This window comes from Lipophrys pholis (assembly GCF_963383615.2).
Source record: "Lipophrys pholis genome assembly, chromosome: 16".
In the NCBI taxonomy this organism is placed as follows: Eukaryota; Metazoa; Chordata; class Actinopteri; order Blenniiformes; family Blenniidae; genus Lipophrys; species Lipophrys pholis.
This window is the reverse complement of record NC_137634.1, coordinates 17,313,139-17,337,021: the sequence shown is the minus strand read 5'-3', so window position 1 is coordinate 17,337,021 and position 23,883 is coordinate 17,313,139. Positions and strand designations below refer to the sequence as shown.

Below are 23,883 nucleotides of genomic sequence, written 5' to 3'. Positions count from 1 at the left end.
GATCTGATCAGAGTCCATGTAAATGTCACAATGTTCCTTCACGGACCGTTTTGAAAAAAGATGGCAGTAGCGGTCTCTTCATGATCAGACTCATAACTCGGATCATGTTTCTTTTGTGTCGCAATTCCAAAAGAAATTCTAAGGAAAACCACACCATTGAAAAGTTGAGCTGATAAACTTTTCTTCAACACCAGCGGGCTTCCAGATAAAGCTAGATGTTGGATCATGTGCACAGCTTTGTGGGATTGATCCACTGAGTCAGACAACGCTGTTGGTGAATATTAACTTGCACATAATTCTGAGCTCATTCATTCAGGGTTCATTAAAACATTCTGATTTGCAAAATTGTGTCCATGTAAGTGCAGCAATTGTTGCTCTTTCTTGCTGTACAAAAAGTAAGTAATTAGATGAGTTGTGCTTTATTTACTATTTTTAGTAGACTGATCAGCCTTGGATTTGTGGATAAATCTATTTGCAAACATAAAGTAAGGAATATGAAGTCTCATGTGGACTTGGCGAGTTTCATCCTCAAGTAGCTGCTTGAGGTCAGCCGTCTGGATCCTGTTGAAACGATCAAGACTGTTGGCACCACTGTCAGATAATATCAGTATCAGATTGAGATTGCTCACTAGAATGTTTCCCATTTGCTGCAGTCGACATGGAGGCAGATATGATGCCTTGAAGTACAATCATGTTGTGGTCTCAGTTGGATAAAGGATGATGCCTTACCTTCTGTTGTGATTCTTTTGAAATTGAAGCAGGTGTGAACGGGATGGTAATCATCTGTGAGATCAGATTCTCTTACCTCAGTGATAGTTGGCTCCAGGAACTCTTATTTCTCTCTCTCATGCCTTTCTCTGTCACTCTGACACCGACAGAGAGAATTGATGGCATCCCCCAGTGTCACCATGTCGCCAGTAATGGTCATGGGCTGGTGAAGCGTGTTGAGCAGACGACGGATTTATTGTACTTGCGCATTAGTCCGGCTCGATGTGAAGGTGGGCCGACTCCAGTGATGATGTCACGTCGCTGGCGGAAACTTGTCACATAGATACAGTAATTTTTTTGGAAGTTAAAATTGTCACTCTTTCCCATCAAAAGTTTTAGTGTGGACAGGTGTGTGTTTGTGGTGATCATACAGCACAGCTTCACATTTTTACCACCCTGGTGGTCTCCAAGTGTGTCACATGGTGTTGTGGGGGTAATAACTCTGGCCTCAGACTACAAATCTCGAGCTTTGTGGGCCATTTTCTCTGTTAGTTTGAACGTTCACCCTGTGCCTGATTTTCTCCAGATGCTTCAGACAACGTGCTCAATTTTAGTAGCTTTAAAATGTTTCGAAAATAATAGAATAGAATACAACTTTGTTTATATAGCACCTTCCACAAACATGTGTGACAAGGTGCTTGACAGCACTAAAAACAGAAAAAAATATAAATAAATAAATGGTGGCATTCCACAGCTTTGGTACAAGAGCTTCAAAAGGCAGCTCTGCAGCTTCATTAATTGTGGTATGGTAACACCAATCATGAAGGCAAAAATCTCAATCAAACAGTGCTCAAACAAAATTAAATAAATATTCCTACAACACTGTTTATGACTTAGACAAAACAGCATTAAGTCATTATAATCAAAGAAATAATGTTCAATATTCTTGTAAAGCAATTTATCCATCATCCAGATCATTGTTATAAATTTGCAGTTGAATATGGATATGATTTAAGATTTTTGTTTAGATATATGTGTGTGTCTGTGAAGCCAATCCTGAGTTGTTGTTTTTTTTTTTTAGGCTGCAATAGTAAAGTTTCATAATATGGGTGTTAGTCTAATGGTTTTCTCTAGAAACCCGATAAAAAGAAAAAAAACAACTTGGTAATTTGGTACTCAGCGTCTGCAAAACACAGACTGTGTCCTTGTTCATTTAATTAAATCCAATTCACTGTAACAGTTTGACCCAATTTGTTAACTCATGTAATGTGGTACCGGTGCTTCAAAGCAAAGCTAATACAAGTACAGCACAACAGTAATACAAACAGCATTTGCTTCATTTCTAATATTAGGCCAAGAGATGTTCTTTAAAAAAGCATGTTGGACAGCTGTTGTAACATGTGTTTTGCGACAGTGGTTTGTCATGAAATGCCGATTGACAGACTAAATGTACTTGTAGGATTGCTCTAACCACAAGCTGACGAGGCTACGCCGTGAGGAGATACCAAATACAAACCTGTCACATGGTGTGTTCTGAAGTGCGATGTTTGAGGTTTATTGCTCACTCTAAATGCCCCATAGTGCATGTGGTTTATGCGTCTCTGTGTCTTCCCCGTGATGGACTGATGACCTTTCTAGGGTTTACCCTGCCTTGGGTCATAGTGAGCTTGGATTGGTTCGACCCCTAACTGGACAAAGGAGTATAGAAGACAGAAAGATAGATCTTTAAAACAGAACAAAGAAACAGTAACTCACAAATTTTTCTGCGAATAACAAAAGTGTCAGAAGTTCTGAATAGCCATCTGTTCATCCCTTTGTCGATCTACTACGCTTTTTGTACATTTTGTTGGTAAAGTATGTCTGAGAAATTGAAAATACGCCACAGTGACTTGTTAAAACCTCAATCAAAAGAACGAAGCCCCGAAATCGGTAAAATAAGAAGTGCTAAATAGGTTTGATCACAACGGTGTGACAAACTGATTAATGGCTGGGAAATGTTTTTACTCTTCCACTACAAAGTAATTTGCCACCGAGCTTAGAAGGAAGCCGTTTATGGGCAAATCCTTGATTTATCATTGCAGTCATGCCTGAACAAGGCAAATGTTCAGCTTGAGCTTTTCTCTTAAATGATGTCACACTTTCTTTGTCCGTGGTGTTTAGACTACATATATCTATGACATAAGCAATAATGGTTAAGCGATACTTAAAACTTTGTATTTGCAGCTTCGCAAGCAGAGAGAGACTCGGGGGAATTAAAAGACGCAGCAAAGATCATTTTTACAATATATTTAATTCGATTTTTTTTTTCTTACAAAACAATTCCCTCATAAACCAGAACACACAAAATGCATAAAGAAAACTGTACAGTCAGTTTTTGTCATGTTCGAACGTGTTCTAAACATGAACAATGTTATCTACAACAGTGATTCCTATCAATGTCTATCACACCAAGCGGTTCAGCTCTGCAGCCCCTTACTCGAGGGTTAAAGGAGAGGTACGGAAATAGTCGTGTGACACTGAAGGTAGATCCAACAAACAACGTGAGCTAGCCAATAATGTGGATATATCAGCAAGCGCAGGTGCAGTCTCTTAGTTCTTGCTCTCCGTGGCTCTAGTAGCGATGTCTTGCTGCTGAATCGACCGTTTAAGAGAGAAAGCTGACGGACGTGACGATGAGAGGGCAGAAACGTGACTTTTTCACAAGCAACTGTAAACTGTGTGTGAGTGTGAGAGATCACTGAGAGGTCAATGGTAATCACATTGAAGGTCTACTTTCATTACATGCATGTCTCAGGGCGGTCGAATACTGGAGGTTTCTTGTTTAGAGCCGTCGGGTAATGACTTTGGATGAGATTGTGACTTTAGGAAGCGTCAGAGCCCAAATCTTTTTTTTCTTTTTTCCTTTAATAAGACGAAAAACTAGATTACCAATCCACCAAAATCCCATTCAAAAATCATAAATGTATGTCAGATATATATTTTTCTTCTCAGTGCAACAGTGGTCTAGGAAACATTACCAACAACGTTTGCCTTTGTCAGGCAGGCTTTTCATGCCGGAAAGATTTTCACGTCAGATTAGCAGCAAATAGTCACAATCAAGAATGATAAATGGTCTGCGTTTAACTTTTTTTTTGTTCCCTTACACAAGCCATGGGTCTACACCCCCTACCCTACGCCTTGCATCGCATTGGGGAGTTACAGGCACAACTATGTTATGAGGAGAGGATGAATAATATTTAATTTGGGTTGTTGTTTGTGGGGGGGCGGGGGGACACACACACACACGAGCAGATACAATATACTCCATTTACAAGACTCCAGGTGGGATTTACAGCAGGTCACTTTTCCTATAGGGACTCGTGCGAAACACCCTGAAGCTCGGACTTTGCCATTGTCGTCTGTCGAGATAAATGTGACTTTAGTCGTTCTTTTCTTTCTCATGTATGCTCGATCTGCCAATAGAAGCCAGCAACTGAAAAATCAAAAAGGCTGTAAGCATTTGCGTGGCAAGAAAAAAATGTTTTCTCTTCTGCGTTTCAAAATATTTACTTTCTCCGTGATGTATTTGAGTATTGGTATCGATATTTATGTCTGAAAATGTGACTGCATATTATGATCGCGAAACACTTATGAGCCTCAAGCGAAAGCATTTTTACCCGTGACGTGTTTTTTTCATTATCGGCATCATCGTCCATTGTACTGTTGTACACGGTAGCTGGTTCTACTGCAATTGTGAATGTAACTAAATAAGAAATAACTGAATTTCCAGTTTGCTTTTGGAAATATCGACTATCAAAGCAGCAAAACCAAAAGAAAATGCTTTAGGGAAAAGAAAAAAAAAAGACCATGAACTTCTAGAAAAATATCAGTAGCCTGGTACACCAAAACTAAATTAGTATTAAACTAGTTTTGTTGTTTTAGATTAGATATTTAGATATTTTAGTCATCTATAGTAATAAATATATACTCCATATTACTTCTGATTGAGCAAATGTGTGTTTCAAGTAATTTAATAATTTACTCTTTACAAAGTTTGCAAAAGAAATGTTGGTCTTGATTATAAAAACTGAATCTGCACAGACTGAAAAGTTAAACAAATCAAAGGGCACGTGATCTTAATCATGCCAAAATACAATAAGCCACAATAATGAAAATAAAGTGGAAAAAAAACTGTTGAGCATACCAAGTTTAAAAGTTGTTTTTTTGTGTCATTTTAGTACAGGATAAGTAGTATGTTTGGCGGGGCTAATGTGAATATAAATCAGACAAATGATTACAACGTCATGGTTTCAGCTGTTTTTAAAAGTCAAATTCAAATACTTGGAACAACATGTAACAGAGATACATCACAACTGCTACTACATATGTTTTGGATGAATTACTAACAGATAGATCATTCTGCGGTTTACCTATCACATCTGATCTGTCACTGATATTACACAGGTTACATAGTTATCCAAGCAGGAAACAATACATTTGAATGTATTATATTTTTGATCTATCATTACTTGAGGCCCATTGTGTATCTTCAGTACTTGCTGTTGTTATTTTATGCTGGTGATAGAGGTTTATTTCACAACAGGTTTACAGCCTGCAAGTGTTCCAAGAGTACGACTCTTCCATCAAGAACGAGGTTGGCTCCATTTGCATGTGACTGGTGATTTTTTTAGAAATGTTGCCGTTCTTGATGGAAACAAATGAAAAGATAAAATAAAAGCGGTCAGTTTTTACTCGATATGTAAAAGCCGCCGCTGCATCGTCCGAGCTGAGAGTTTACGTGCAGTCGAGCACTTAAAAGACATTATGTGTTCCAGTAAATTCTGAAAGCCTTATTACATCTGCACAGAAGCTGCAGCTCTGCTAATGGACAATTTTTCTGATGATTAGTGATAGCGTTGTGGAAAAAAACAACAAAAAAAAACAACAAGATCAGGTGGTTTAAGCACACGCTGAAAATCTGAAGTTTCCTTGCACAAAGAGTTGCTGGTGTTTGTTTGGTCACTGTCTCCAGAGGGTTGTTTTCAAAAGTAGGTATACTATTTTTGTGTGGCAGTATTAACCACACGTGCACTTTTGTAGTCATTTATTGAGGCTGATATATATATTCCTGGAATATGTATTGATATTGCTGATGTCTGTCAAATTGCATCCCTACTTTTGAAAGCTCCGCTCCCAAGATGCAGAAACATTTTTAGTTGACCTGTAAGCAACTAATAAACCTATATTTTATCTTACAGTCAATGAAATCTACTGGGAGAAGTGTCAGTCTGCCTGCGTAAAGTTTGATCTTGATGCACAGCTCTCTGACAGGGGGCCACACAAATGCTCACAGCCACTCAGATAGAAGAGTTGTTGCTACTTTGGCGCGGCCTCAGCATACGGGTCAGTGTAAAACCGGAGCCATTACCCTGAGGGAATCTGCTAAGTGGTATAAGTGGAATTTTCAGGCTTCACAGCTCAGTGAGGCGCTGCAGGTTGAGAATAAATGTGAGGGACAGCAGGGGGAACAGATTATAGCATTGCAAAAGAACCTGAAGATGTACTTTTCATTTCTGGTTAGGCTTCCTCCGCGACCGAAGCATCCACCGACCACGGCTAACGAACCAATTGGGCTCTTTGGATAGGCAATGTAAATAGAGGGTATTACACATGTGCATAAAGCCAACCTCCGCCGGCATGAGGAGGATGAAAGCTTTCAGAGAGAATACAGTACAATACAATGACAAAGGCGAGAAAACAGATGGTGTCGGTAGCATTTAAAAGGACTCGGAACACGCGTACACTAAAGGCAGACAGGACAGACAGACAGTTTGTGGTGGTTATATGCAGCACTGGTGAAAACGACAAACATCGTTGAGATAAACAAAACAATTGGAAAGCTTTTTAGTCTAAAAAAAGTGAGCATTGTGCATAGTTCATAGTTCATTAATAATCCCTCTTCAGGTACCTATTTGCTGTGATAACATGGAAGGAAGTGCAATAATGTACAATTCTGTATAGTTAAGTGCACATAGATCACTGTTGCACTGAACGGCATTGACACTTTCTCCCAATAGAAATATCACAACAAGTTTTCTTTATATTTTCTCAATTACTCTATTTTTAAGTGTACTTTTGTTACAACAAACCCAGGCATGTTCTTTCTCGCTCAGTCCCAGGGTTGAGTCCACAACTTTTGTTCACATGAATCTTAATAATAGGTAATTTGGCCTGATCTTTCCATTTCCTGTTTTCATGTTTGTCTTTCTCTAATTCTACGTCGCCTGCTTTTTTTTTTTCTCTCTTTTCCTTTTTTTTTCTCTCATACTCATACTTCACCGACCCAGACAACTGTGTTCCCCCTCTTGATGTCTGACACCTCGCAGTGCGGCGTTCTCTGTTTGCCGTTCAGAACAAAGAGGGATTCGACTGACGGCGTCAGAAGGTACTGTCCAAACAATCCGCTGGAGACCACCACTCTGTTGGGGCCTCCCCAGGGCCAGGCTTGAGGGGCCAGAGGCTCCTTGAGGCTCTGGAGGACCTCCGTGTGGCCCGAGGACAGATCAGCAAACAGCAGGTCCGTGCCTGAGCCTGAGGTGGCCACGACCATGTGCTGGTTAGACTCCGTGAAGGAAGGCTGGAAAACCAGATCAGAGACAGCCACTGGCTGGTCTATCTGCTGGTTCAGACCCAGCTCTCCCTGGAACGACACTGTCTGGACTATCAGCTTTGAGCTCTGTGGGTCAGGTGTCACAATGTTGCGTCCGTCTGGTGACACAAAAGCCTGACCTGTGACGTTCAGGTTCGGACCGACCACCGTGTCTGTCACACTGTCGATGAGGAGCTGGGGCGAGGTCTGCAGGAGGCCTTTGGTTTGGCACTGGACAAAGTAGAAGCCGCCCAGGTGCGTGTAGGCCATGCTGACTGGTACGCAGCTGTAGTTCTTCAGGCTGATGGTTTTGACGCGGTGGAAGGTCTCGAGATCAATCTTGTGTATGGCCGGTTCATTTTTGAGGAAGACAAAGGCAAACCTAGATCGACAAAGTTCAACAGAAAGGTTAATAGCCTTTCTAGATCTTTTGGGCAGTGATTAATACGCATTGAAATTCTCATTAGAATTTGCTCTGTTGTCTCCTTTATGTGAGAAGGACGCCTGAAAGTAAGGTCAGAGGTGGCTGAACGTGCGCTGCTTACCTCACGTGAGTGATGATGAGGTTAGTCGGAGGAATGAAGAAGTCGTTCACCCTCTGGAAAGTTGTGCGGATGGCGTGATGTACCTCACCCACACTGGCTTGAGGAATTACCTGGACACAAGAGTACAACATGAAAACAACATGATTATTAAAATGTATTATGAAGATTATTTTACTGTAAATATCCAGCATCAAACATTGAAGTTAAGGCTCACACATATTCAGAACTTTTACATTTCATTTTGCTTCCTACCAGCAACATAATCCTTCTATGTCTAAAACGTGAGGAAAAGAAAAATATGTGAGATTTACAGAATTTCCAAAATGACTTCGACACAATGCAGGATTTAAGAGATCCTGCTTCGTTTCGATGTCTTGCTGCTGGATGGGAAATTACAAAAGAATAAAAAAAAATACTCATGGCTTCTGCAGAGTGAATGTTGTTGAAAGGCAAAAGCTACTCAGTCAGAACCAAATCCCCCTCAGGTATTAGGTCAGCCAGCGAGGCGGAGGCAGAGAAAAACTCAATTGGGCCTCGTTGCTGAGTGTGTGGATATGAAATCCAAGGATGAGCGATAACAAAGGGAAGCCGGTGGCATTAAGTTGAGAGCACCTACAGGCCTGCGGACCACAGCAGCTGCCTAATAATACATGAGTGATAGTACACTGAACCTCATTAACTCCCGTCACTATTCTGCGAATGTTGTAATGACTTTTTGTTAACGAGGATTCTTTTCATGTCTTGCGCGCAGCGAGAAACAGCCTGACGTGTTTGGTTAAAAATGGATGAGCTCTCCAAGAGGGCGGAGAAAAGGAAAACGAGTGCTTCTGAGGAATATTGCTGCAGTTAAATAGCAAACGTAACAACTTGGCAACTTAAACTGCTATTTTTATTGCCTTGCATTTAATAGGTGCGAGGCAGGAATGTCGAGTTTGGCCCCCTATTGGGCGGCGGTTCAGCTTTAGTGGCGTAGGTGTAGACAATCAAAATAGATTTTACACTTTGCTCTCGCTCACAAAATATATTATATCTTCAACGCTTTCCAGTGACATGAGTTGAGCTGTTCAAACCGACAACACTTTCACTGGGGAAGCAGCCTCGTGGCGCAAATTTTGACTGTTTGCCTTTAATAAATGCAGTCCCATAAAACATCTCGCTCGCCCTTGGCTGTGACCCGATCACGCAGGCATGCATGATGAAGCGCGTGTCATGGGCAAGGCGGTGCATCAGAAGTGGATGCACTCCCCTTGCACTTTGCAAACATGCTGAATCAGTGCCAGGCGTGTGACATGAGAGATGGGGGCTTTCATTGTGGCAGCGTGCGTTCCCGAGAACAAACATCGCGGTGGAAGAGGCTTTACACAGAAGTGAAGGCGGGCCACGTTTCATCAGCTCAAGTCACACATACTGTTGATGTTTATCTACTGCAAGATGTACGAGGGTGTTACCTGAACAAGCTCTGGCTGCTCAGCCTGACGGATGAGGCTTCATTTTAATCTCACAAACTATCGGCGGGGCATTTTTAGAAAGCTTAAAGGTCAAATGATTGGTTATTGGCAGGGATGGGCTACGGCGCATTACTTACTATTTAATAATTAAAGAAAGTAGAACGTATGGAGTAATTTCTATTATAAGCAGAATATTACACTATTTCTCTATAAATTTGGTGCGACTTCAGGAGGACCACAATTGTTTTGCATAGGCAACATCAGGTTCATGAATACAGTATGAAACAAATTGTCAAATACGTTATAACTATTTGTATACATTTCCTAAAACTGAATTACTGTTGGCAACAGATTGTAACTTTACAGATTCTAATCTTTCAGTCAAATCAACAAATAAACTCTCCACACAATTTTAATAGATTCAATGATCACCTAATTTATCGTTATCTCATAGTCATACTTACATTAGTACCACTATCATGAAATAAAATGTATGTAGTGTACTCTAAATCAGCTTGGTGAACCAGGTATCACAAACAAAGAAAAATAAAGTAATAATGCGACTCAAATTTTCAGTTTTTCCTGCTCTTTTTTCTAATGATAAATAAACTCGTGTTTTATGTTTCCCTTCAATGTAAAAGTTAAAAAAAACAAGGAAAAGGACCAACACAAAGATTGGTAATGCAGAAAAACGTTGCTGTAATTAGAGACATGTGACTTCATTAAGTATGGCTTTTTTCTTTCTTTACTCTATTTAAATGTTGACGAAATTCACAAACTATTCTATGAGTTCGTTTCATCCGCAGGGTAAATTGTAATGTTAAATCAAACTACTGAGATGACTGCACCCTCAGTTTATTCCTAAAATCCGTAAAGTATGTTCCTTTCAGAAAAGTGTGGAGTATTAAAGGCGGCTGAAGATATTTGGTAAATACAGAGGAGCAAAAAGGTGGTGAAACACAAAAATGAACAGCAAATTTCCAAAAGGATGCTTTTGTCACAAAACAAATGCAAAAATAACTGGCAAGAAGAATAAAAACCAAGTAAAATACATTTTCCAAAACATAAACATAGAATAACAGAATAAGTAAAAAAAATAAGTGCAGTTTGCTGCTGAAAGATTACATTGAAATGAAAGGTCTTCAGGCTTTTTGAGTCTGAGATGTCCTGGGAGGTGATCGCAAATCACTTATGAATAGAAACTAAAATCGGCATCAGCATGTTTGGTTCTGGCTGGAAAAGCAGAAAGCTTGTTTGAACCAGACAACTTGAGAAGACTGGGTGGTTCATAAGGCCAGGAAACCATTGCAACGACCGGAGAACTGGACTGTGTTTGTGTTTGAACTACATACTGTATTTGAGGAAGTTCAGTAAAGATTGCTGTACAGCAGTCTCGTCCCATTAAGGTAAATGTATGAATACATTCCTATAAATCCTGCTGAGACATCAAGCTTTTAATTCTTGCTATAGTCTCCAAGTGATAGAGGTCTTTGTCGTTTTGTTGGCATTGCTGGTCAGACACAAGTCTTTTACTACTTTTAATCGCTTTCATTCCAAAAACTGCACTTTTATATGTGTTTTTTTGTATTTGATTTTACTCAAAGTCATTTGCCCTGTTATTAGATAGACTAGAGTAATAAGGCAGATAAAGAAAAATACAGAAAATGAAAGAGATGTTGCAGTTAAGTTAAGTTAAATAAAAATGCAATAACTTGGACAGATGATGACAAAAAAACAACAACAACAACAAAAAACAGGACTGAACTGCCATGAACAAAATTGCCATAGTTAGAAAATTGCCTTCCTATGAATGTAATTTAAAAGATAAAAACAATTTTGCTGGACTGAATGGCTTCCTGTGGTGACAAATTGCAGTTGTGATAATTCAATTTGGAATAGTAATCAGTCTAAAATATATGTTTGGCAAAGAGAGGGATAAATGAGGAGTAAACAGATGGTAAATACTGTGTGTTCGCCGAGAAAAACAAAACAATGTGCCTGAGTTAAATATCTTCTTGGCACGTAGACACAGATTGGACTGACAGGCTGAAAGGCCACATCTCCCTCTGCCCAGCGGAGATTCCTCCATTTGTCTTCTCTAATGAATTGACAATCACACTCCCTCCGATGTTTACACAGAGTTATTGAGCCATCCTCAAACTTGGCTGCCCACACAAACACACGCACGCACGCACGCACGCACGCACGCACGCACGCACGCACGCACGCACGCACGCACGCACGCACACACACACACGCACAGATGAATGCTCACCTCCATGGCACGAGTGTTGGGATTACCATGGCCAAACACAGACATGCACTCATACACATGTATGATCTGCTGAAGCGAAGCGGCGCCTCCGGTAGTGACAGGCCGCCGCTGAACAGGTCAATTACTTTCAGTCGAAATGATAATGACATTATCAGATCATTTATTTGTGGTGTGATCCACGTGGCCTCCAATCCATTATGTGGTTTTCCTGCAATTGCATTTTTAAACGATTCATGCCCTGCTTGCTAATTATTCATTACTTCTGAATGACTGCAGGAAGGGAGGGAAATGAATTTAGATGGGTAAAAAAAAATTAAAAATACAAAAATATGTTTTGCAGTTCACACCGCAGCCAGAGAAAAGAGAGAAATGTTATGCAAAGCTGCTCTCAGCACTCGTCTAAAATTGCATGAGGAGAAAATTGTTTTTGTGATGGAAATCTTCTTTGGAGAGAATTTTCTGCTTTATTTAAGATGAAGATGCTGATGAAAGTTTGGAACGGCTTCAGTATAATGTGAGACAAGTACACAGACACAAATCCCCTGAAGAATAGACATAAAATTGTACATTTTGCCTGTGAAATATGTTAAAAATGCTCACAGGTCTGTTCTCCCGCTTGCTAAAGTGTAGTGGCACCAAAACAATATATAATTGAAGCAATAATATCTTGAGAAGAAATATATATATATATATATATATATATATATATATATATAGGTATAACAGCTTTAAAAGGACACAGTGCACCATTGTTAAGAGGTGTTATTTATAGAACCATTTGACAATCGGCTGCAGCACCATTAACAGCTGCACAAGCACTGATTAACCATTAAAAATTTATATGAAACCACTCGTGTTCAAAACCAATAAATGAAAAAAAAATCATTTATGCAATCGAGTGATTTTCTGAAAGTAAAATGAGTCATTTCACGGCAAGGATTCTCAGAAGAATCATAAATTTGAAAGTGTGTCGTCCCTCTGCAGTCCTCGTAACGGATCGGCACAGTTCAGCCCCAAACCTTGAGGACCAAACACAACACCTCAAACGATTATAATGGGGTCCTCGCCTCTAATGGGACGAAGCAGCACAATAAACATGTTTGTGTCTATTACAGAAATTACAATGGGATCCCTCGGTGGCTTTATTTTCTCGGCAACCACCACTGGTGAGGCAAAGAGGCGCACGTATGAGCGGTGGCCCTTTAAAAACAGCATCGCACGTCTCCCACAGGTGCCATTTCTGCTCCCTTTCCTCTCTCCTCCACCTCCTCGACCCTTCTCGGCGTCCTCCTCTCTCCTCCCTCGTCTCACCCAATCCCCCGAGGTGGATTAAATGCAACCACACCTGTGATCATTCCTCATCTGTGAAGCCTCCAACACCAGTGGTCCAAAGGGACACCAGGCACAAGCCGACAGCAGCTGTGAATTGCTGTTTTGCTGGCTTGGTAAATGCTCTAAAACATACATAGATTAGATGTTGTCACGTAAATACTTATCACGTAAACAAGGACGTAGGTACACAACCGAGCTCAATTAGTTATAAGGCACAATTGTAGTCGCTTGGAGAACTTTATGTGGCTCATATGGATTGTGTTCTCCCAGGAAGCTAATCGCTCATCAGAGTTGGCGCACACACACACACACACACACATACACACACAAACTGCAGAATGAGGTGCGGAAAATAAACAATAACAAAGAAGAGCATTTTGTCCTTTTGTAATGTTTCATGGCTGCATTTGTAGAGCATTATCCCCAATTTGATTCAAAAATGAGTTTGCAAGAAATCCAATAAATCTAAAAGAAAAGGTATTTTAACTCTAATATTGCAATTTGGACAAAACAAAACCTGAGTGAAAACAGAGGAATCAGAAGCTCTTCGGAAGCAAGCACTCCAACAGCTCTACAGGTAATTTATTTGGCTTAAGTAAGATCCACTTACCTGAAGCGTTGGGTGTGTTTTCTCCATATCGCCCCATGTGAGCACCCACACCTGGTCATGCGATTTGTCATACAGCATCTTCACAGGGTAAGGATCCATTGCTACTGCCTACAGGGCACAGAAATGCAGGAAAAGGTGGCATTACCTCCATTTTTCAGAAGATTTTTCTGGTACCCAAAAACTCTCAAATAGTCCAGTGGAGCTAAGATTAAAATGTGTAATCAATCCCAGAGCTTTAAGGTTGAATTAAAAAGTTTACAAATGATTTTGCAAGGATGTCATCCAGATAGACAGTTAGCGGACTATGATACTCGTCATATAATGCCTATCTGCAACAGCAAAGTCGCATGAAATTAGGATAATTTGCTTTCGGATTTCCCACATATGAGCTCAGGGATTTTTGTCCAGATGGTTCTTAAGTGTCAATCATTGTCTCTTTGAATGTACATGTCAATGTGTAAAAAATTAAGTCAATGTAGCCTTCCTCCACTAGCACAGCCTTTCTTGTTGCAGGTGTATTTTTGAGTAGACTTACTGTATTTCTGTTTTGCTTCTGTTTATTGTAGTCTCTTTATTGCAGTTAAGGGCAGACGGCTGCACCCCATGTCCCAATGCAACGCTGGTTTGAGATTTCATCCTCTGTTTTTCTTTTATCACTGTCTGGACTCCTATGTATCGCGTTCTCTCCTTCGGATATTTGTGGGCAGTTTACCTTTTGCACTGTTAAACTTTGTTTTCTATCCTGATGGCTTAGCCACACCTTGTGGGTTCTGAACTCCTTTGAAACGTGGTTAAAAAAAGAAACTTTTAACACCCTCAGATGCTTTCAGAACGAGACCACGAGGGTGAACTGAACTGCACATCGTCTACATATACACAATGTGTGGATACACTATAGACTGATTAGGAAACTGCTTCAGAATTGGTTTTCCATAAAAGAAGACATGCTGCATGGCGCACAAAAGTGCAGAAACTCAGGTGTAGAGTGTACTGAGTGTTTTTTTTTTTTCAGTGACACCAGTGGCAGGGTTTTAGTGCAGGTCCTTGACATACATCAGGTGGAAGAACAGAGAGAATACAAAATATGTTTCAGAGTGAAGGGAAATGAAAGAACGGAAGACAAGGAAATAACAGGCAGCGAAAGAGAGAGACACGGTGGAGGTGGGGGATACACTCAACCTCAGATCTGCTGCAATGTCAACAACAAGGAATAACACAATCCATTACCCTGCTTCTGGCTGGGTGGACGGGGAGCTGCTGACACCTTCACCAGTGGAGCGAGACCACAAGCTCTGTGTTCAGTAATGGGAGGTCCAGCCCTCTGCTCTCACTGGTCAGCCAAGTGTCAACTCAGCATGCGCCTATGTATAGCATGAGGAGACGGTGGACTGCAAGAGTGTGCGAGCTCGCGCGCGTGTGTGTGTGTGTGTTGGGTTTCCTGCGTTGATGGGAGTGGGGTAAAGCTGAGGTCAGGCCTGGATGCAGCTGACACGGAGGTAATGGACCTCTAAAAGTTGAACGTATCATAACTGAGGAGTTTGAGGTAAAGATAAGGAGCGATTTGTAGATATGGATGATGGCTCTATACAGCGAGTTTATAAAATAATCACATTCTGCTGCAACAAGACAGCAAAAAGATTTGTGTGTCTGCTCGGCTAAAGAAAATGGAGAGAGAGAGAGAGAGAGAGAGAGAGAGAGAGAGAGAGAGAGAGAGAGAGAGAGAGAGAGAGAGAGAGAGAGAAGTATTTTTATGACTGAGGTTCCACAAAGGTGAATCAGCAGCAAATCACTTTTCAAACTCTTTATTTTCTCCCAGAGAGATTTGAAAAGCAGTCACCCCTGTTCAGTCTATTATTGTTGCTGGTTAAATATTGTCTGAGTAGCAGATAGTTGATTTCATGATGCGCTCTAGATCTTTGGCATGTCATTTTGTTTTGAATTATTTAGCAAATGGCTTTTTCAAGTAATATTATCTGTCTCTAGTCAATGCAGTGCATATATTGTTTGCTGAATTACAAAAAAAAAATTCACAATAGAATATTAGTGGGATTCTATATTTGGATGATAATGAAACATTTTTGGTGGTGTAATTGTACACCATAAAGATAAAAGTATCTGGCAACCTGACCATTATACCAACAGGGTTTGTATTGACATGCATTAAAATACTAATACTTTTATATTGAACTTCCACTCTTTATGAGAAAGCCTCATTTGCAATCTCCATCCTGCTTCATCCAGACGATGCTTGAGTTTAGGGCTCAAGTTCTTCTCAGTGAACTCTTCAAACCATGCCTTTATGAAGCTTGCTTTGGGTGTTGGGTCATTTGGCAATAGAAAAACGCCGTCCTACAGACTGTTGCCAATGATCTGGAAGGATAGCATTGTGATTGTTGTATGTGTTTGATTATATCCACCTGGGGCAAAAGATCTGATTGAAATGCCTGAATTCAGTCATTAAAAAATGTGGCTAGATATGTATCTTGGAATGAAGTAATTGGTTGTTAACTGAAAAATTAAATCTCTGAAAACTTTTGAACAGATTTTTTTATTATAATTTTTTTTATTTATTATTGAGGTACTCACTCTTCGTTTTCACTTGAAAAATTGACTTTTGGAAGAGAGGCACCAATAATTGTATGTTAGTAGACATTTTTTTAAGCAAATGGCCTTTGCTGCTGAAAAAATATTCCGCCCCTGACTGAGTTGTGGCAATTTTGCTTTGGTGGCGTTGTTATCGTGTGGCAAAGGGAAGCCACAGCATGACTTTTTCTGAGTTTAGCATTTCGGTGTGTGTCTAGTCTACCACCACCTTAGTCTGTGACTTCCCCTCTCTGGTACCTCCTGCAGGCGCCTCTAATCTGTGGTTCCAGGCTCCATCAGCCTGCACGACGGTGACTGTTTGTTGTATACCGTTAGTTCTTTTCTGTGCTGTTCGTCTCTCCCTCGGCTACCCTGCTAACCCTGACTCCTCCAGGCAGATGTAAGCCCACCACTGAGTTTTGCTTCTGCTGGAGGTTTCTTTCTGTTATGACAGTTTGTGCTCTGAGTTACTCGTGCTGAAATCGGCAGTTCAAAATCCTGTCATGTTACTGGATCTGAAATGAAATTAAGAAGTTTAACAAATACGATGTCTTTCAGTGTCAGTTTCAGGAAACCTCCATATTTTTTATATCAACAATCTATAAGTTTCATAATGATGTCTTTTTGTAAACAAGAAGGAAACTATTCTAGCTGAAGAAACTGGGAACTCAAGTTAAGAGAGTTCATACTGGTGAATGCAAAGTATGTAGTACAATAACTCCAACCCGCAATGTTATCTTTTCATTCTGCTTATTTGAAGTTGATTGTTTTGTTAACAAACAAGTACTGTTGGTAATTCTTCCTTTTTAAATTGGCAGCGTCAATATTCACTGATTTCTGATCACTGTCAATCAATCTTCTGCTTTGGTTTCATGCTATAACTAAAATATTCAAGCTTTAAGTTGCTTTGCATCATGCAATCCTTCATTCAGGTAATGAACCACGTTCACACATCGTCTTTGCTTTGAGATTGTGGAGGAAAAGAAGAAAAGCAAAAAAAAAAAAAGCAAAAAAAAAAGAAGATGTGTTAACCTCTGCAACCGGAGGCTAGAGAGGGGCTTCAAGAATGACAGAGAGAGAGCTGGAGAAGAGGGATCGGTCACTACGAGCAGGAAAACAAGTTTCTCTTTCAGTGCTGAATGGGAGTATTAGTATAAAAGCTTAGACCAAAGGTGAGGACCTGAACTATACATGTGTGTATGTATGGGTCGGAACATACTTTCTTAATGTGGAAAAAAGTCAAATCGATGACAAAAAGTGGTTTAAAAATCTTTACAAGGAATACATTGAAGATAATGTCTGGCTTCGTGCTCTCTTCTCAGACTTTTGCTCGCTTCTCCTCTCCTGGCCTCCTCTGATCCTACACCTCAATATAAATGATGCTGACCCTGGGAAGGACCCCTGAGGGATTCAGTCTCTAAACAGCCGTTATAGGCATGACAAATGGCAAAGCAAGCAGCACCCACCTGGGCACCATATTGTTTCAAGCGCTTGAGGTGTATTTGATTTATTCTACCTTGCATGTGGCTTCTTACACTGGTGGCAGTTCAACAGCACAGCAGCTTTCTAAACTGGAGGCGCCTCATAGTGAGATGAAGCACGACCTGTCGACAACGATATCAGCTACATGCATACACTCAATCTGAATAGTTCCACTTTTAAACAAAGTTTTTACTGCCAGGAGAAGGTTAAGCACTGGTTTGTAATCTGGAAGCTCTTCATCATATAAGCGTGTTTTTATTAACAAATCCTTGATGTTTCTCTTTTATAGTCTGCTGACTTATTTGTTTTGTAACAACGTCGGAGAACATGTTTTTTTTTTTATTTTAGTTCTTTGTAACAGACATCAGCTGGTTGGAAACATTTCTGTTCAAATCAATGATAAACGTTCAAACTCAACGACAAAATGAGTCCTAAATAAACAGCCGGCAACACAGAGGGCAGCACTGAACATCCAAGGCAACATGTCATCATATTGATTGAAATAAAGAGAGGAGTTATTCTTCTGTCAGAGTTACATCGATTCCTAGTTTTTATGATACAGTGCTAAAATATACACGTGATCTAAGAGTACACTTTGCTCTCGTTCTTTTTGAACGTTTGCTATCAGGCTTGTCAACAATCCGGCCGCATCCCAGGCCGAGAGCAGCACTGCTCAGTCTGGGCTCTGTGTTTATAATCTAATGCTAACATTGCTACCTGTAGCTTCCGCCAGACTTTCATGAGCTTGTAGTAACAGACAGAGTTAGGCGCTAACTTGGGAGACTGCTTTTCTTGAAGACGGATTGAAAGAAAGCTGGAGAAAAATCCATGATCATCAATGACTGTGGAGAGCAAATTGATTCTAATTTCACGGGAGCTCATTCGGAGTGCTGAACGGCTCGCTCGTCTTGCAGCAACAGCTTACAACTTATAGATAAAGAATTTTACTTGTTGGGACTTTTGTTCTGTGGTGTTCTGTGATGGGGCTGCAGGATAACCTTTACTACCCACCTGCACCACCTTCTGTGCTTGAATATCGACGACCAGCAGTCGGCTCTGTAGGGGCTGGCTCACATAGATGTACTTATCTCTGATGTTGACTGCGGAGGACCACACGCAGCGCTGAGGCGATACCCCCTCACCTTTCGGGCACATCTCCTCCTGAGAAGAACCAAGAGAGAACAAAGGGGGATGACGGGAGGAGGAGAAGAGTAACAGACAGAAGAAAAGGTTGACAGGATTCACCTGTGTGATTGTAATTCTAACTGGGTTTTTTTCAGTTACCTACAGGAGTGTTCTTCACATGTACCAGTTCATCGGGTGTACTATAATACATATACATTTCGGCTTCGTTTACATGACAACGTTTCGAGTTAAAACACATAACTTTTGTGTTTTGGTTTCAGAAAAGTTTGACCTTTACACAGTAACATTTTGAACGCTGTAAACATTATAAATGACGAATACAGAATACAGACGGAGTTGGCTTTCTATTCCAGGTGACTCTCATCTATTAACCTATCAAGTCCCAGGAGAATATGGGACTGGGAGTCATGACACTCTGGAGGCCGCCATTGTCATTATTTTTTATGTACTTGAGAAATCTGCAAAGTAACTATTTACTAGGGCTGTGGTGCAGATGCGCAGTAGCAGCGATAGAGACAGAGTCGGAGAGTCTTCAAAAGGTTGCATTTTCCCCTCTTTTCTCTGGAGACAGAGCGTTTTTGAAAAGGACACTTTCCGTTGGCAGACCTCATTAAATTTCTTCATCCATTTAACACCTGCATGTAACATAAAGCAACACAGAGGATGATGCTCCGAGCCTCTGAGGCAGAGGAAAGGTCAAAAGATATTTTGAGGAGGTAAATCTGTGGTGAAAAACACGTTCAGACAAAAAAAGCTTTTGAGTTTGCACAAATCTTAATTTTGAAGCATTGATGCAAAGAAGTTGTTCTCAGCGATGGCCATCACTAATACAGTTTAGAGAGTAAGACCCCTTTAGAATTGAAAGTGAGGGAGATTAATGGTATCCATATTTACAGTTACAGTGTCTTTTCTTTAGAGAACACGTGGTTCTTCTTTCAAAGTTTTAAAAGCACAATTAGCCAAAAGTGAATCCTATATTGACAAAATTGTACCACCACTGATTCAACATGCCGCCTCCACAGACACGGTAGCCTACTGTCTTTGCTGACCAGACATTTACCGCACACACACACACGGACGCACACAGCCAACATGAAGAAAACTGCAGTTTATAGCAGGAACCGGCTAACACATGGCCTATTGAGTTTGTATTGATCTCTAATACAATTACAGGCTCCTGTAAAACCCAAATCCCCTGAAGAACAAGCAACTTTTACCATCTAAAGCCCTTTGCTCCGAGAGAGGGTTGTTCTCTAGTGGATTAAAAACCTCAGGGTCCCTGGTATAGACTCTATACACTCCATTGTTGCGAGCTGTTGACTAATGGACACAAGTAATCCCATTACATTTAGTGAGGTGAGAAGTCACACTGTGACAACATGAGGCTGGAGTGGAAGAAGAATAGCTCGGATTTTCATGCCAGCTTTCTTCCACATAGTGCTTAAATGAATAACTGTGGCGTAAAGATGGATGTACTGAGCTCAGTGATTTTGCCCTGCTCTCAAAACTCTCAAAATCATATAGTCAGTAGTATTTCTTTTTCTTATAATGCCATAGCCAAACACCTTCGTGTGAAATGAAGGTGATATTCTCTTTGTGGAGAGTGCATGCCACCGATTATATGAAAACATACAGTACATACACATAATTACACCACAATTTGAGCGACATCATCCTGAAATCCGATTTGTGGAACAGGGGATGAATCTGAATCAGGACAATCTACAATATTTATAGATATGATTGTGTAAGATATGCACCGGCTATTTTGATCTGGCTCGCAGTATGATGCTCGAACACTATATTTGATATTTATTTCATATACACTATACAGTATGTCAGATCTTGGACAGGACAGTGGATTCTGGATTAGAGCATATTTCTTGCCTGAGGTTGCATGAGCTCCAGTACCACATGGTGAAATATCCTTTCTAACAAGACCAAGACAACTATAGATTGACCTCAGATGTCAGCACTTTATGGTATTTTTGTGCAGCCCACAGTGAAAGTTTACTTCTGACTATATTGTTTCAGGTGACACTTAATAGAGCACAAATAATATTATGTACATAATTAATGTCATGCCATAATTTTTAGATTTTATTATTGTTAGTGTTGCTGACATTGTCCTTCACTAACTTTATACCAAGTATTAAATAGTGTGAGTATAAGGAGTGAACGTTAGTAGCATAGAGTGACTTTAACCTTAATAAATCCTAACTTGATTATATACAAGTATGTTTAAGACAGTGATAATTTAAAAACTACACAAATAAATAAGTGTCACATCAATATTTCTATGTGTCAGGGGCAAACATGAGGCCCGAAACCTTGTGAAGTGTAAAGTTGGATTAATAACAAGAATTTATTCTTTAAAAATGTACAGATGAGTATACACGCTCAAAGACAGTGGAGTATTGCAGAGAAAAATGTTTGTTAATCTAATTTCTAATAATAACGCAAGGATATTACATTATGTTGTAATATTGAACCACTTGAATAATGTGATGACTCCAGAATTCTGAAAATGATCCGATCTGTAGTGAGAATGTGAACGGGTTCAACTATGGAGCAGTGAAAGCCTTAACATTAATAGGAATGATTTCATATGGCAGGGGTTATTGTGATCATTTTCGGAACCTACATAAAACTTTGGACATGTCTGTATTTACAGGATGTTTTGCTGTCATTTTTCCTGGCAGGCAAACTTTCAATCTAATATAATAATTGAGTTCAAATCCTCTGCTCTATGCACTTACATATGTAGCGATGATCCTCTCCGTCCGCTTCATGTGTCTGCGTATTTCACACTCACTGGGCTGGAGAACCGTGATGCCCTCGTCAGAGAACACGTAGAACATGTTCCCCACGCTCAGCCCTGGAAGACAGGCAGACAGGAAAATATTGACAAAGAGTGCTTGCTCGAAAGCAGCAAATACAAATTAAAAAACAGCAGAAAATACCACTCCTATCTTCGCTGACATTTGTGATGGGCATTTCAATTTTCCTGCCGGAGGACAAACAGCAAGACGATCATGTTAGTGGGGATGGGTTGTGTGTTTTGACAATGCCTACAAAGGGCCCTGTCAGCAACATGTCTACAACCCACCATAGCAGGAGGCATCAAACTAAAGACGCGGTGTGTATGAGGAGACATGTCACGTCTGGTCTGTTTGGTGTAAACAGCTCCTGATGAGTTAGCATGGATCACACCCTAATGTTTGAATGAGCAACAAGCGATTACTGCTTGTCAGGATTGCGTCACGTGATGGACGCACACGCATAAACATTAAACTGTGGTGGCGATCGATTCGTCAGGCTGCACTGACATTATTTTCACACTATACCAATGTCAGATAATGTCGGGAAGCGTGTACTTCTCCGACGTCTGAAACGCCGTCAGAAAAAGGCTGCACACAGAAACAAGCATGTCCGCGTGCACACACACAAACACAACACACACTGTTAATGACGTGCAAATGTTTACAAGTTCCAATAACCTCTCCCAAATAATCCAAACACTTACACCACCCTGGATAGTTTAGCTGATGTGGCTTATCTGATGTGGTGAACTTGTATATAAAACAGATTAGATTTGTATTGTGCTCTGAAGTGCAGCGGTTTTTTTTTTGTTAGTTTTTTTTCTAAATCCAGCAGTAAAATTGCACTTGTGGTAATGCTGATGTGGTAATAACATATACAGCATTAAAAAGAAAACAAACAAAAAAAAAAAAAACAGGATGAATGAGTATATCAATGAAAACCACAGGGCTGTTTCTCTTGTAGCCACCACACTGAGTATGTGGTATTATTTGCAAAACACATTAAATTTCTACTGGTGTGTAACCATTTCCTCCCACCCCAGGTGATTGTAAGGAGTAAAAAAAAAAAGAAGAAAAAAAAAAAGATTAGAAAGCACTCAGAAATAGGATGAAAGACCTTGGGCATGCGAGAGAGTAAAGCAAGACTTGTAGAAAAGTTTTGTTTCGCTGGAGAGAAACAACTTTGTGATTCTTCTGGACAGTCATGCAAACATCTCGGGAAGGGTTTGTAAATGTCATGCCATCAGCCCCGCCACTGAGCGGCAAAACATGCTCTCCAGATTGTTCCCATTCACAAAAAACACAAACTGAAAGGCATTACCTTCTTCTCTCCACAGAATGTTTGCTACTGCAGAATCAGACGTTGAGCAGTGGAGGAGAAAAGAGGGAGGAAGAGGAGAAAGGAGGGAAAACATTAATTCAACCTCTGAAAAAAAAAAAAAAAAAACTCAGATCTTCTCTGAGGAACGTTTCTCTCAAGCCACGTCAAAACAAAACACATTTGACGGCAGCAAAATGTTCCTCAGTGCTGTCGACAGGTCCACATTTCCCCCTAAATCAAGAGATCACTCTTGTCTGCAAGGACGACAAGGCATCGATTATTCTGTTTAATTTCTGCTGGCGCGATGAAGTCTTTCCATGTGGCGATCGTTAACTCGTCAGAATGATGCAATCTAATGCAAGACTTAATATTAAAGAAACATAAACGATGTGATTCGATTGCTTCAAACTTTGTTTTTCAATAGAATCACTGCAGGAAATCTTTTCGGCTGCCCCCAGTCGGCGCGGAGAATAAAGAGGCCAATCTTTTCTCATTATGGAAACAGATCGAAATCCCACTCTGTAAAATCCTGTCAAATAGAGTGTGCGTGTGTGTGTGTGTGTGTGTGTGTGTGTGTGTGTGTGTGTGTGTGTGTGTGTGTGTGTGTGCGCGTGATCAAAAGATCATTTTGAAACGGACATAGTTTTGTTTTATCTGATGATTAATAGCTGTACAAATCTTTATAAACTATATGTCCACGATTATTTTTTTGTGCTGGAGCAGTTCTCACTCAGATCCATTTTCCCTCCTTACTGCTGAATTGATTGTTGTTGTCTTTCATAAATATTCCTGTTCCGTGATCAGGACGCATTTTTAACTCATTATATATATTCACAATGCAAAGAGTGACTGTTATCTGTTTTTTTTTTTAACTCAGATTCAGATTACAGAGGCGTCAACTCATTTTGGTTCCGGGGCCTTGGTTGAGGAGAAGAGGTGGAAAGTTGATGCGATCGAAATGTCTCACTCACCAGATGACTTGC

The 23,883-nt window shown here is 40.3% G+C and overlaps 1 protein-coding gene across 3 annotated transcripts in view; it reads right to left on the bottom strand.

Annotated features, from left to right (window-relative positions):
- Positions 1-4,998: 4,998 nt before the first annotated feature.
- fstl4 (follistatin-like 4) overlaps positions 4,999-23,883 on the bottom strand; it is a 209,627-nt gene continuing 190,742 nt past the window's right edge. For 2 of the 3 annotated variants that reach the window (XM_080483999.1, XM_080484001.1), the window contains 6 exons: positions 22,901-22,927; positions 21,517-21,635; positions 18,623-18,772; positions 13,547-13,654; positions 7,882-7,991; positions 4,999-7,718 (listed from right to left, as the gene is read on the bottom strand). In XM_080483999.1, the coding sequence (XP_080340125.1) occupies positions 7,016-7,718; positions 7,882-7,991; positions 13,547-13,654; positions 18,623-18,772; positions 21,517-21,635; positions 22,901-22,927 (1,217 nt within the window). In that variant the 3' untranslated portion in view covers positions 4,999-7,015. The remainder of the gene's footprint in view (positions 7,719-7,881; positions 7,992-13,546; positions 13,655-18,622; positions 18,773-21,516; positions 21,636-22,900; positions 22,928-23,883) is intronic. The other variant, XM_080484000.1, reaches the window with a different exon arrangement.